We start from the raw sequence: 15863 nt of genomic DNA on the forward strand, positions 1-15863 counted from the left end.
GAAATTAGTTATGTTTGTTTACACGAGGTAGTATTTTAATACAAGTTCCACAGAAGTGCATTCTACAGATCTGGGCTATTCAGGGATGTCTGCACAGAAACTGGTCCTTTATGTGAGCGTCTTCAAGATGTAAATAAGATTCTTCAGAGAATTAGAAAGCTTTAAAAAAAAATCAAAAAAATCACTGTCATTTCCAAATTAGATTGAACCCCCTGTTAGCCGAATGAGTTTTAATTGCATTGAGAACAAACTTTGGCAAAACACAAAATAAAATCAAGGCTACTACTGAGGAAGTAATATCAAATTTTATCTACTGCTTATCTGGTAAAAAAGGAATGTCAACTGCTGCTGAACAGTGAGGAGAAAAGATAAATCTTCCAGATCCTCATAGCACAGTGATTTCATAATAGATGTTTCTAATGACTATTCAAGAAGCTTTTTAATTATGAAATACTATGCATGCTTCTGAATAGCCAGGGAACTGTACAAAAATGTAATTGGCAGCAGAAGAGCGCAAATAAATCATTTCAGAGACAGAAAGAAAATTCAATCTTAGTAACAGTTATGTAATAGGAACAAAATATGTATAACAAAAACAGGACACCGTTTAGTCTCTCAAAAATGTAATTTATAGTGAATGCATTTTACTCAATGCTGTAATTTGTAATTTAATATGTGCATAAGCCATAATGAAAATATCATTATAATTAACTTTGAATTACACAATCTTGCATCTTTTGTCTCAAAACTAAAGAATACTTATTATAAAAGCTCTGCTTCAGTGTTTCACAGTGGTGCTCCCTGCCTTGATTTAACATGCTTGACTTACTGACTGAATCTGTTCTATTTCTGGCTCTCAGGACCGCTCTAAGTCTGTGGGGACTGAGAGGCTGAGTAGGACTACAGATGCACATCTGTGGAAGGTTTTATGCGTGGGGTTTTTTTCCTGGTAAACTGGGAGATTATGATTGATGAGCCCAGCATTAGGGTAATGTTATCAGGGACACTTTCTGCCTCTGTCCTTTGTGCCATCGCCGAGGTCAGACCATAATCATGTTAGCATTGAACATAGTGCTTTATTAATGTTTCATGAGTAACTCCGTAGTAATCAGTCTAGCTTTGTATGGATAAATAAAACTGCTACAACAATCCCTGATGTATACACTGAGTGCTTTAGAAGCTACTGTAATAGGTCTTAAAAGTAACTTGACTGAATGTCTTTTCTAGTCCTTATAAGTCTAATTTTCACAAGTTGAAAGGAATCTCTTTTGACGGAAAACCATTTCCACTTCCATTTCTGTGTTTAGTTAGAAGCGTAAAACACCCAGCTGAACAACTGAATAAAACAACACCGAAACCCTGCCTGCCATTTACTAATTTGCACAGGATTTTAGTAAAGCTCGTTAACCAATTGGTTAAATTACGTTGATTTATGTCACTGTGCCTCTGTGACTTTTTCTAGGCTGTTCTCTAGTTGCTTTGCTAAGTCTTAGGATGAAACGCTGAAATTCTTGCTGTTATTTAAAGAAAATGTTTACATTCATAAATGTGCAAGTAGGCTGTATATAAGGATTTGTATTTACTCGCACATAAAATTACACATTATATATGCCTGCAGCAAGCAAAAAAATATGTATGAACAGAAGAAAACATTGTCAGCTAGGGAAAAACAAGATCCCACTGTATGTTATGCGGTATCACATAGGATCCTTTCCACTGAAATGAAGTGACTACTGTTGATTTCATTAGAAAATGGATCAGGATAACACTTACTTGAAATATTCCTCAATTTTCTGTGGCTTTCCTGTAAACATGTTCTCTCCTTGCTTTGCTAAGTTCCTGTAGAAATTCCAGGCTTGCACAAGCTTGCTGTGTTTTACACGTCAGCACCACACCCAGGCTATTTTTTTTTTTTTTTTCCTCAAGATAGATTCTTGTATAACAGCCAACGCTTCGCCTGGGGATGACCTAACTGAATAATACATCTGCTGGACGGTTCAAAACACAGAATTAGGTAGGGAATGTCAAACTTTCCAGTCACTTTGTATTTGCTCCGTACTTTGGCCAGTCTAGTTCTAGTGACCAAAAAGAGAGCACAGGGGCAGTTTGCTGTATCCACTAATAAAACGCTACTTGAGGAAGTTTTTCTGAAAAATTATTACACGTTCAAATTATTACACTTTCAAAATGTAATTCCATTACTCCTTACTACATATACTATCAGCATTTTCATGAAAGGGATTATCCTTCTTTAGCTACTTGTTACTTTTTAATAAGCTTTATAAAAATCTATGCATATATCATGCTCTTTAAACATCCCAAAGTTATCCACTTTGTTTCTATCCTCTGAACTCCATCCAAATGTGAATACTTCTTCTGTCATCTAGTCGCCCAGAAGTGAATCCAATATTCCAGGTGCAGTCTCAAAAGGACCATAGACAGGTACAACTGTTTACATCCTCTGTGATGCAATGATTCTCCATAGATGGCATGAAAATACACTTATTTCTGGTGAATATAGAATTACAGAGTTTTATCTAACCTAATTGCTGCTTATTGTCACCCTTCCCTCGCTGCTGCTCTATTTTTGGTACTATTTTTGTTTCCAGACTTCTGCTTCATATTGACTATCTTTAATTCTTTCCTCCCAAGGTGATTTTCAGTGTATTTTCTGCATCTAATTCAATTAAATCTATGCCTTTTTCTCCTTTTTTTCTAGGCAATTCCCAACTTTATTATCATTTGTGAACTTCATCAGATTGCTCACTTGAAGATAGCATGTATCTGTGTAGAAGCGAATTTTAACTACTGATCATGCTCTTGCTAAAAGTAGATGCTGGGATGAATAAAGACCATGCAGAAACTGCCTCCAGGCAAAACCGTGTAATAATGGCAGGATGCTCACATCTGTGGGGACAGGGGTGGAAGACAGTATAGGAAGGGTATAATACGTGAGATCGTTTCTGATTTTAGAAATCTGTGAAATACTCAATTACTTGAAGCCTGTAATTCTAATGCTACTTTAATCTTAACATCAGTTTGTCTGTCTCCTGGCAATCTGAGCATACTAACACACACATGGAATCAGTCATTAGTGCTATTACAGCTTAATATTTAAAAGGTATTTCCAGCTTTTAACTAACAGCCTTTCTTGCAAGTATAGTTCTGAAGGGACATAAATGCTATACTCTAAATTCACTCAAGCAGCAGCCGTTTTCTTCAACAGCACAACAATTTCCTGTAAAGAGTTCCTATGCTTTTTTCTAAAAAGCAGGAATTGCACAAGAGAAATCAAATAAACTAAAGCTAAATCTTTTCTTCAAGTGATCTCTTATCATCTAGTGACTTTCATCCTCCTATTAATCATTCCATCTTTGTGGAAAGGAAAGATGGAGAAAACGCAATTTAGGATACAAGAAGGAACATTCTTTATAAAATTTCCCAAAGGGAGTCATTAATATGCATCTCTCATTATATTCCCCAATAGGTGGCAGCTTGTTTATCCTTTTTCACTAAGGTATCACACTTCTGTTCTTACAGATGTCAAAACTAAACCTCGTGGTCCACTTCAATGTGCTTACTCCCGGGCCCAGTTCAGGTTGAGCCACAACCACAACCCAAAAAAAGGGCTCTGTGCAGCGATAGGGGCACTCGAGACACGTACCTGTGATTGCGCATCCCACGCTAGAGAATGCTAAAGGAGTGTAGTGATCCTTTGAGGCCACCTCCTTCTTTCCTAGTAAAATTGCACTTGAATTTATTGCCGCCAGCTGTGACAATTACTTGTTTTTAGAAAGAATGTCACAATATATGCAGCTATAAGAGAAATCAGCCAAGAAAAAGAAGGAAAATGTTGTTCAGCTTCTTCCTGCCAATGAAGGACTACTCCCTGGAACACATTTCTCACGCTTTGTGTAGTGCATTTTATGTCTCAAGTGATGAAGTTGCCATCGCTTCCTGAGGAGACTGCTGTACATATGTCAAACCGTTTACTCTTCTAAATGGAGGGCGCTTCCAAATCATATACATCTAGGAATAGGTTTGTTTTTATAATAGCCTTCTATTCTTTTGAACTTCATATGGCTATTTTTTCTATCAACTCCTGAAGAACAATTTTCTTTAAACAGACAGTTCCTGAAATTAAATTGCCAAACTGACTAGAAGAAAACGAAGTGCTAGACTTACAATGCTACCACAAAAGCACTATAGGGAATAACACACAAGCCGAACAGTTCTGCAACTGTATGGAAACCCATAGCTTATTGGAAGTTTAGGCCTGACTCTATAAGCAAGACAAGCCATATGCATTTTAAGAGACATCCATTTCCAGAACAGAACCATGAATTGAACTATAGATGGCTAAAACATCAGAATATTCCTTGTTTTTCCTAAAAATTATTAGAAGCATACATACGTATTAACTCTATCATTAATAAATTCATTATCTATCAAATTAAAGCAAAAATATACAACATAAATAAATGTTTTTCATGCTTAAATTCTGCAGACTTCATGGTGATTTACATCAGAGCAGTTCTTCTGCAAAATTTCTTCGGAGAATGCAGTTGCTGGCTTATGTTCACATTTCTACACTTCCAGTTCATCTCTGATGAATAGCAAGTGCATAGCTTCAGCCGAGTAAGGCATATAATATATCTTGCAAGATACCAGCACTTATAATAACCTTTTATTTTTTGATGTAGAAGGCAGTGAGGAGGAACACACTGAAATTTTTCAGGCTATCCTGTATTGTCCAGCTCATACCCATCTGACGCTTTCTCATGAGAGAGTAAATAACTGAATTTCATTTTGCATGATTTGGGCACGCGGAAGGACAATCCATTGTGAAATAAAGGGTTCTGCCAAGCAAGACAGAATGCAAATTCTCCTTCACTTTCTATTTTATTTCTATGAATCTAGTTCTAAAGAGATGAGAAACAGCATTAGGTGAGCTTGTTAAAACACAGAACTCCTTACTTAGGCTAAACTAAAGTGCAGCTTACCATCCTGTTGATACGGACGAAGTCTTCAGGCTTCTTGGCCCATGGAGGGAGATCAACATCGTTCACAACAACTTCATCTTCCCTGATTCCTAGGTTATAGCCGTTACTGTTGACAAACATCTCTGGTAGGTAGTAAAACTCTGGAATTAGCTCCTAGCAAGGAGAAAACACACAATGAGACTTTACATTTATATGGAGATGCTAAGAGGTGCTGCCAGAATCTAGCTCTGTTGTAGTACACACTAAAGCATTCCCGCTTCTGTTTATGTTTCTGTGCACTTGTTTAAGAAGTTTTATGATCTGTTTTCTTGTATTTTTCATCGTGAAATATTGAATCTTTATTTTTCCCATATCTGTTTTTATGAAAAGCCTAACTTTGGAAAAGCAGTGCATATCAATAAAGGAGACCTCTTCAGAAGAACAGGTACAAGAAACTGTATGCTAGGCCTTCAATACTATAAACATGTTGGATTTTTGAATCACTGTTTAACTAAACTACTTAAAAGGGGGGAAAAAAGTTGCTGATATAACACTTGTCTTCATTTTACTTTCTCAGTATTCTTTAATTGCATAAGAATTGGTGGCAATTTGATTACCTATATAAGGAAAAAGAATTCAGGGTGAATGAATTTTTCTACTGTAAGAAAAAAGAAAAAATACATGGAGAGAAAAATGTCAGTGAAACAAATGTCCTTAAAACAGAAATAGATGATATTTTAACTGTGGAGATCAATAACTGAGTAGTAAAGATCATCTGCAGTGTATTAATACATTATAGGGTGTGAAGTTTTTCCCAATTTCCAGGATAGCTATATAGAAATGCGTTTTGACATAATAAATATCGCCATTTGTTGCCATCTATTATTTTAGCAGCAGGTATTGAACTGCAATAACAAAAAAGCTTTAAAGCCCACTACTTCTTTTCTAATATCCAGATATGGATTAAATTCACTAAATTACATTGTTAAAAGCATTATGGCATTCAGTTGTGTAACATGATCAGAACTGATGACACAGCACCTGAAACCTGAGTCTCTTTGTGGTCCTTTCAAAGGCTGCAGGCACGTGAAGCGTAAAAAAAAAAAATCACTGCAGACACAAACTTATCTAATTAAATCTGATCTGCAACTCCACAGAGAATAAAGCAGTTAAAGCATAGATGGTCGTTTCAAATTTATTCATTTAAAAAAAAAAACAACCAACTATTTATGTTATATTTTTAAGTATGTTTAGGGAAGCAATTTACTTGCTTCTTTACATCATTTTTAATATACTACAAAGAGTCCAAATTCAGATTAGACTAAAATGCAATGCCAATCAATATCTAACCAGTGCAAAAAACTAACCAAGTGAGACATGCCTGAGCTTGAATAGCTCATTATGAAACGAGCTGTAATTTCAAAAAGACAAAAAAAATTTAAAATATTACATGCGGTAAATAATAAAACAGCAGCTAGAGCAAAGCCAAACTAAAAGCAATCCTGAATATCCTATAAGGTTAAAAGAAAAAAAGATTATTTTACTGACAATCTTAAGGTTGATTAAATACCTCTAATTTACTCAGAGTATTTCTAAAAGCAAACTTCTCCCCTTTCCCCTAAGCAGGATTCACTAACCCTCAGGTTCCTGAGGAAGCCCCTTGGTTTTCTCCAATGGAGCCCAAAGAAGAAGGACCGATCCTTGCAGTTGGAGAAAACTAGACATTAATCTTTCTAGAGCTCAACAGACTACTACTAACTTGGGACTAAGAGCTGGCCACAACCCAACATGCGCTACCATACAAATCACTGACAAAGTAAGAGCATTGCCTTAAAGAAAGGAAAAATTCATAAGGACCTCAGAATGATGAAATATTTTAAAGTAAAAACTAAATTAAAAGTCAATATTCAAATGAAACAGCATTTATTAAAGAAAAAAGTAAGCAGTTTATTTGTATTTTGTATAAAAGCCTAGAAACACATAGCACTGCTTTTAATGATTACCATTTTTTATGCAACATGGTGGTGTATGAAGCTGTAATGTCACATAATAAGCCAGTTTTTGATTCCATCAAAGATACGTTAATTCTTAAATTTCAGTTTTTCAGTTTTGTAAGTCCTAGGATCTAATTGTGAACTGTTACATCTAACGTATCTGAAAGGTTTGTGCTACCCAGAGACACATCTAGTGTTTAACTGAATTCTACTAACCTTCTGACTTCAGGGGTATCTTGAAACAAAGGGATGTAAGTCACTGAATATTTTTAAGGATATTTCCATTTAGTAATTTTATCTTTGTTGCTATTTTCTTTCAGTGTAATTTAATGTTCCCTTGTCTGGTATAGCAGAAAACATAAATAGAAATAGAATAAATAGAAAGCATGCGATTAACTTTCTTCTAAGATTTATTGTGTTGTATATGTTTAGTTTGACCTGTCTTACTCCTGTGCTCTGGAAACTAACCAGTGCCAGACTTCTAAATCCTCTTCAAATAACACTCTCTCTAGAACCCTCATCATTTCAGTTACACATCTCCTGGTATTTTATTTTTCTTTAGTCCAAGTAATGAATCTAAACATAGCATTTCCAAAAAATTTAATAAACCTACTGTGTTATAGTCTCAGCATTCTCGTCAATGTTATTTTTTAGTGCAGCCTAAAATTTTGTTTGCTTATTTGAGTACTATTTAGCATGAATTGAACCTTTTCTTGAGATATGAACAATGTCACATGTGAACTTTCCCAGATAGTTATACATTTCCCATACTTTGCATTAACCATTCAGTTTTCTTTGGTAGCATTTGATACTTCTCTTGCAATTTTGCTGTCTCCGCTATTGGCTAGACTAAGAAACCACAACACTTAAAAATAGCTCAGATAAATCCATCCCCTTCTCTTTTCTAGAGAATGAATGAATATATACTAAAACACAAACCCATTATGAAATATTGTGGCGCCCCATAAGTATGAACTTGCTAACAGTTAGAAAAATCTTCAAAATGTGTATTTAACTACTTAGAGGCACAGAAAATACAGCTCATCTCGAGAAGTATGATAGAAAGGTTCGGGTTTATGTGTTCACTGTTTATTCTGCTGTGAAAAAAAGGAAGAAGCTGTCTCTTCTACCTCACGGCAACGGCAGGCGCCAGGTGAGGATGGAAAGGCGAATGCTCCCTTCCCCAGGGCCCCCGAGCACGCTTCGCTAGGAGAAGCACAAGCTGGGAGAAGCAGGAGAGGAAGGATTAGCAAGGACGGAGCGGGCAGCAAGGACGGAGCCTGGGAGGTGGCGGGGAAAAGGAAGGAGCAGACAGGAGTGAACCTCAGTGGAGACGGCAAGATGACAAGTGGGGCCCAGGGAGAATTGCTTTAACCAAGAAGCCACTGAAAGTTTCGAGAATGAACACAAGAATGAAGGAAAGGATAACACTAGCAAGGGCTAGAGTTATTTTCAAAACCTATTTACATTTTTCTCAGCCAGAGTTTGGGTTTTCTTTGTTTCGTGACTGGGTTCGTGCCAGTTCATATTCTGATAAAGATTATGGCTAGAGACAGCTCTTCTGGTGCTTTTCCTGCTAAGGACAGGGAACAAACACCTCAAATATCTGTTTCAGGGTCACATTTGGAGAGACGATCTTGCCCATTTCTCCATTCCTTAAGAGGTTCAGCTACACCATCTTTCCTGCCAGATATCTGTCTACCCTGTTGTCCCAGAATTTGAGTGGCAGCAACTCTACAATCCTTCCATCAACTGACTTCAGTAGTCTTCGTCCAAGGAAGTTTTACGTAACACCTTACCTGAATCTTTCATTACACAATCTAGGCTCATTTGCCCTTGTCCTAGCTATCAGTCCATGCCAGATAGAGAGAAAAAAATCACTGTTTTCTCTTCGTGTAGTTTATTACATATTTGGAAAGCATTATCCTACCAGTTCTACAGCCTTTCAGCTCCTAAAAGTCCAAATGAAGGACAATGATTTTACCTTCCGTATTGCTACATTGCTTAAGTTTTAGTTACAGATATATAAAATACTCTTTTAATCTCCCCAAATTAGCTAGTAGAATTATTCCTAAACAGTACATAACCTAATTTACTCCTATATATACTTTGGCCTTATTATATTTTGTTGTGTGTTCGTCACACAGAAGCCAAAATAAATGTTTTTATCAACCTTTGTGGTTTTTAGATCAGAGATTAAGATTGCATACTCTTCTGACAGCATCTGCTACTTTTCATTCATTTTTATGCACAATGTAATTTGCCATACAACATAGTTTCTTACAAATCACAGCTTCATGCTTTAGAAGGGTCATTGTTAAATTCAGCCTAAAGATAGGGACAAGGAGACTCAGAAATTAGCAGGGGAAAAATGTCTCTTAGGGATGGTATTTACACCAGGGGATAGGACACAGAGGACCTTCTGTCTCCCAATCTGCTTTCCACTTGACAGACAGGACAGTTGATAAGTGGATCCTTAAAACTCCTACTGCACCTTCAGTGGCACTAGGAGTAAAAGGTCAATGCGATGCCAGGTCTGTGCGAGGGAATGCTTGCTTGAGGCTACCACGATTTTGAGAACTTTATGTTTCAAGCTACAAATGTTGATGAAAGACAAATCTCAAAATATGTTCTTCCTACACTACAAACAGCGAGTTAGCCAGTGTAAATCAAGACATGAAGGAAAACATCAAAAATAACAATATAAAAAAGCTTCCCCAGAAGTTATATCAGTTTGCGGGCATAAAATGAGGGAATGCAAAGACAAAAAAATACAGAAGACAAATATTTTTAAAAACTCTGGTATTTTTAAAATATCCACTGACAAATTAAGCATTTCAGATGCATATTGTTATTGTATGCCATGCAGCTGATATATAATTTTGCATTAACTGATACAATTCAGTACCATTTTATGGTTTCTTTGCTCTTGCCAAAGCATATCAAAGGTTCTAAATAAATCTTTCCAACTACATAACCTGTCATGGGTAATTTCTTACCACAAGAAATATCTAGAGTTCAAAGAGTTAATAAAAATAGGGATTCTAGTGATCTAAATCTATTTGCAGTAATTTCTGTCTAGTTGTCCTTGACATTTCACAAGCTGGTAACCTCCTCTGCTCCCCTTTCATTCACACTTCTAATAAGACAGGTTAGCTTTCTATCATTTAATAGTCAGCTACCTTTCAAACTGCCCAAGAAGCTTGGCTCTTCTCAGGTGAAGAATGACGCAGTAAAGCTACTGAGGGGTGTAAAAGAAGGGTAAAATGAATATTATAACAGACATTTCTTGTCTGTAAATGTGATCTCTAGTTTATTTTAATAGCTATACTAAAACCCCAAGGTATAGTTAACAGTATTATATGCCTTGTGTCTTCATATAAGAAAACATCCCCAAATGCATTTTCTAATTTACAATCCTGTGACAAATCCAGGCTGCTGAGAAATTAAACTTTAAAAATATGTCTTGGGGTGATAGAGGACCACTATTAACACTATTATAATTGTACACCACTTGCATCAAATCTGACGTTTCTGTTTAATATGTTTTGCTAAGGGTATACCATTTTATGGCCTCCCAATGAAATCAAATCCAAGCCAGACGTTTTCACTTTTCTAATATAGTTCACTCCAAGGTTTTAAAGCTGCCCTTTCTTTTTCTTTCTTTCTTTTCCTCCCAAAAGGTTGATCCCCTGGCATCCATTAATTCCACAAGAGCCTAGTACTGGGTCAACGAGTCAGTCATGAGTACCTCCATTAACCGTGTTAATTCACACTAAGGCACCTTAATGACATTTTGTCAGAGCTACCTTTCTAACTTCTAACCACACTATTCAAAAAGTAATATAACAAGTTTGAGAGGCATTAGGAAAGATTAGTGCCTGAACAGGAGGTTCTGGGGAAGTCAATGTTACCCAAGACTGGAGCAGGGACAAGGGGGGAGGTGGAAAGGGAAAAATGTGAAAGCTGACTGGCCAAGTTATGGTCATTTCCGGGTGACTTGTTTCCTCAAAGGTCACCCCGCGAATGTTCATTCTTCCTCCAGCTTGTTCTGATTATCTCGAGAGAAGGTCGATGTTGATAAAGGGAGACACAATAAAATAAACTCTGTTATCCAGGTTCTCCCTTGTGTGTTACCACTCTAACATAGCGCATGCCGTATTAATTCCGTTTCATCCACTGTAGGTCAACAGGTTGCTTTGAAAATGAAGCAAAACAGCCCAAACGTGGAGAACAAAATTGTCTAAGTAATCATCCATTGAGCAATAATCTATCATACGCTACGTTTTTCAAAGGTGGTATACCTTTCGGCACAATTCAAGATGCAGCAATTACAGCTTGTTTTTCAGACTGATCAAACTACTGCCACAGCCCGATTTTCCTTAGCTCAGTGAGAAACACTTTAGTTCCGGAGAAGACTACACGTACGCAAAGGGAGCGAGGGAAGGAGGGAAGGGAAAGGCAGAAAGGGAGAAGCAGAGGGAGAGAATACCAGAGAGGACACACACGTGAAAAAAGGAGACTGACCCACCGAACCGCAGGTTCCTAAAGAGATAGACATTCTTTTGCAAATGGCAGGTATTTGTGTTTTAAATTTTCATGCAGAATTTCTTAGAAGTTGCTTGGATGTTTCTTTTAAAACTACATTGAGGCTGCAAAAGCACACTGCATTGCTTAAAAATCTCAATTTACTAGTTAAAACTGATCTACCTCAGAAGTACTTAAGAATAAAGCACCTCATAGTCCTCTTTCTTAAACAGTAACTGATGAAAAAACAGTCATAATACAGCTTTTACTTTCCTAAAAAAATTAATTTTAAAAGGATTTTTTTAATTAGACCTTGCTAATAAAGAATTAAGGCACTTCATATCATTATTTAATACGGTACTTGAAAGCAAAAATTGTGGCCATCTTACAATACACAGCATTGAAGAATGTCAGATTAATTCATTACACATGCTGTTTTTAAATTATTTCATAACCTGTGCCACAGTAATTAATGAGATTAGTGAGATCAGAGATTAAATGTACTTAAAGCAGCTCAGATGAATTTCAAATATATGATAAGGAATACATGAATAATGAACACTTGCTATTCTTAACAGTTTCCAAAGTTTGCTACTTTGATGGACAGGCCGTATTTCACGCACCTAATATTTACTATAAAGACTCAAGAAATCTTTAGGGTGGGAAAACAATTTGCAGTGCATATATCATGCAGGAATCCACACTACCGAAGACCTCCGTTTACAACTGCGTGTGCGGCCAGAAGAAGCTACACAAATATGCAGAACACTTTGACAGAGAATGTGCTTTAAGATTTTGTACTTACACGCAACCTCTATACATCTTCTCTTTTGCACACTACCTACTTTCTTGCAGGACTGCTAGATAAATATTAGAAGCTGCCAGACACCTGAACTTGAATTTTTGGGTGTTTCACGCTCTCAGAGTTGAAGGTCTTTTGCTGTCCGAGACAGTGGTTGCTGTTCTTAGGAGAGTGGGCAAAATGGGAGGAGATTTTGAGGGGGTTTCTTGGTGTTTCTTCATACCTCATTGCTTTTCCAGTCCCTGAAAACTTGATTAAAATGCTTAAAAAGCCTGTAAGGCATTCCAAGCAGTAGCACAACTAATCTGAAAAAAAAAAGGTCTATTTGTAGTATTAATAATAGTCCAGTTTCCCATCCTTTTGCAGAATGAACTCCAAGGCCTCAGGGAAAAGTTGGCCCTGATGTCATGGCATTGAGAAATGCAGTTCATTAAGATGTTAAGCAACAAACAGCAGCAACAATTAGCTGCTATACTCATTCTTGATTTATCGCTAAGAAACACAGACTCTACAAATGGAAAGGGCCTAAAGGGTCAACTAGCACATCCTCTTGCCAATTCATGATTGTCCCCGATGCTTTTCCAGTGCTTTGCCAGTCGATGCTTCTAAGAAGCTCGAGAAACAAGCGGTTTACTACTTCCCCTTGTGAGGATATTCAAATTCAGAGAATACTCAATTTCACTTTAACTTTTCATACCCTGTTGGTTAAGCAAGCATTTTTCAACTCTGACCCCTTTCCTCTGAGGTTTACCTCTTTGTTCCCAGACAAACAATTTTTCCCCCTTTTCATATGTTTGCATATTTCATAGCAATTATGTTAGCATGTCTTCACTTTCAGACATTAATTACCCCACACATACAAACATTTTTCTTCCTGTATCCAACTCCTTAAACACATTTGCTGCTCTTCTTACGGCTTCCTCCAGTTTGGGTATATACTTCCACTAGCTAGTTCCCAGCAAAGCAAGCACTAAGAATTGGTTTTATCCAGCATGAATGCATACTAAAAATTGAATGAGGAAAAAACCGATAACTTGTGTTCTCCAAGAACATAAGAGCTCTGAAACAAATGAATGACTAATCAGACTGTTTCAGGTGGACTTTAGGTGCCGTGGGATATTCTAGTTGTTATAAGGCTAAGGATATAGCTTCGGTCTCACTATAAGCTTTCTGCCATCCTGCTGATCTTCAAGTTTTCTTGTTAAACTGAACACAAACCAGCAATGTATTGACATATACTGCTTAGGCTACCGAAGTGTACTTCAGTAGACTCATTCCAGTAGTGGCTTTGCATGTGCACTTCAGTAGACTTATTTCAGTAGTGGGTTTGTATAAATATATAATTATATACTTTTAATATTAATATATCCATTAATATAATTTGATGATGCAATACATTGAATGCTGGTATTAAATACATTAAAAATGTCCTCTCGTTTCTACCTTTTTTTTGCTTTTTCTTTTTTATTTAGATAGTTTATGAACTTTTTCTATTTGCTTTAGCATCCCTTAAAGACTCAGCTTATTTTTGAATCTGCTTTTGTTTATCTATTTTTATCTTGAGCTGAATCAACTCATAATAAATCAACTCAAGGTTAATTTCTAAACTACCTTCCCTGTATCTTCATTAATTAACAAAACCATATTTTAAACAGCATCTTTAATCCCTAAAGTATCCCTGAACGGGAAGGTCAGGGATTATCTGGAGAAAACACTTATTGGCTATCATACCTCATCTGTGCCTCCCATATTAGATTTTCTGTAATGACTTAGCTCCAAGTAGTATTTCTCTTTCTAATGGCATAATAGAAATGTATATATATATCTAAATCTGGCTCTGGGGCTCTACAGCAGAGTCCCAAATGTATTCTAGAATACACTATTTGACAATCTTTCCCCCAGTGCAACTATGACCCTTAATTGTTACTATTTTATCCAAGTTATCCCCAACTCCCTTTTTTAAAAGTGACATAGCTACCCCACATCTTCACCTTTTGCCTTCCTTTTCTGAAGGTATCTGGCTTTGAGTGCCTTTTTAATACTTATTTTAATAACTTGGGTTTTTTAATTACAAATACATTTTGTAATGCAACTGTTATCCCTCCATAATTCCCATAGCCTTGCAATAGCTGGCAGCAGCAGTTTAAGTCACCCCACTTGCTTCACAAGACTCCTGGTATTTTCATACAAACATTTCAGTTCTTTGTTTTACTGATAACTCATTCAGTTGCTAGTTTAGGAACAAGCCTTTCACTAATTATACACCCTGGTTGAGTACCATCCCTCCGTCTGTCCACAGATATTCCTTTATCTTTTGCAATGCCTTCATGTATTTAACTGCCCTCCTCCTGTGTACAAAAGCCAGACAAGAAGATTACAGTCACTTCCAACTGTTTTCCCTTATTCCTCAGTTTAAGGCTCTTATCTTTTGTTTTAGCCCCACTCCTAGGAAGCCATTTTCCCAGACATTCTGGTGGAATTCCAAGAAAACCAGATTTCATTGAAAGGCAAAAATCAAAATGTCAGCACTTTGAATTTGAAGGAATGGCTGCATTTCAAATATAGCAGATATTAACTCGAATTCCTTCCAAGTTCTGAAATTTCCTTTGTTTTTCTTACAAAGGTAACAGTAAGAGTACTTAAAATACTGTTGACCTCCAGAGGAGCATGAATAAACATGAAATGGGTTGTAAGAGGTTTAGGTTAATTTCTTTCCTTTAAAAAGCATTTTCTCCCGTGTATTAAGATGGCCATACAATTTACAATTTTTTATTCTGACTAGTAACAGAATAATAACAACATGGTTTGTCTACATACACTTCTGAGACTGCTGGAATATTTATGCAAACAGGAGCTCAGGAATAAAAATAAATCAACAAATTTACTTTGTCTTCTTTTGTCAAGTTGAGTAAAAAATATAATGGTAATGTGACCTTGACTTTAGCATTTCCTAGTAGGAGTGGCAGTATCAAAATAGAAGAGATATATTCACTTTAAAATAAAGTTTAAAAAAAGAGCGCAATTAATGGTATACTGCAGCCTTTGCCTACCTTATTACTAGAAAATGAGAATCAAGAAAGGACCATATCGTTCAAAATATTATTAGATTTTGTTTTCTTCCTGATAAGGTCCCATGTATATGAACAATAACCCTTTGTATTTAACAATAGGTAAGGAATAACAACAGTAAAATCACCCTGCTCTCCGGCTGTTTCTGTATATCGTGTAGAAGTTGTTTTAATCTAATGCGTATTGTTGCATAATATCCCCAGGCACATTCAAGTAAAAGCTAATGCTGTACAGAAAAGCCAACATTTTAAATGGGTCTTGTCATTAATGCTTTATTAATTGCCCCAGGCAATGCAAACCCAGAGCTAGGCAAGCTATAACAATATGACACTTTAAGGTCAAATCCAATTCCTGCTGTGTTTTATGGAGTGGGCCAAATATTGAGTTAACAGCAGGAAAGAACAATTTATTGGGCTTTTCTCCATCTCCTGATTATCTGATCTAAATTAGATCAGTTAGGTTGTTTTTCTCTAAAAACAAAACACCTTT

General features: G+C 36.4%; 1 protein-coding gene across 8 annotated transcripts in view; it reads right to left on the reverse strand.

Moving 5' to 3' along the window:
• NBEA (neurobeachin) overlaps positions 1 to 15863 on the reverse strand; it is a 509146-nt gene that overhangs the window by 56427 nt on the left and 436856 nt on the right. For all 8 annotated transcript variants that reach the window (XM_049822909.1, XM_049822905.1, XM_049822906.1 and 5 more), the window contains one exon: positions 5004 to 5156. In XM_049822909.1, coding sequence (XP_049678866.1) covers positions 5004 to 5156 — 153 coding nt within the window. The remainder of the gene's footprint in view (positions 1 to 5003; positions 5157 to 15863) is intronic.

This window comes from Accipiter gentilis, chromosome 19 (genome assembly GCF_929443795.1).
Source record: "Accipiter gentilis chromosome 19, bAccGen1.1, whole genome shotgun sequence".
NCBI lineage: Eukaryota > Metazoa > Chordata > Aves > Accipitriformes > Accipitridae > Astur > Astur gentilis.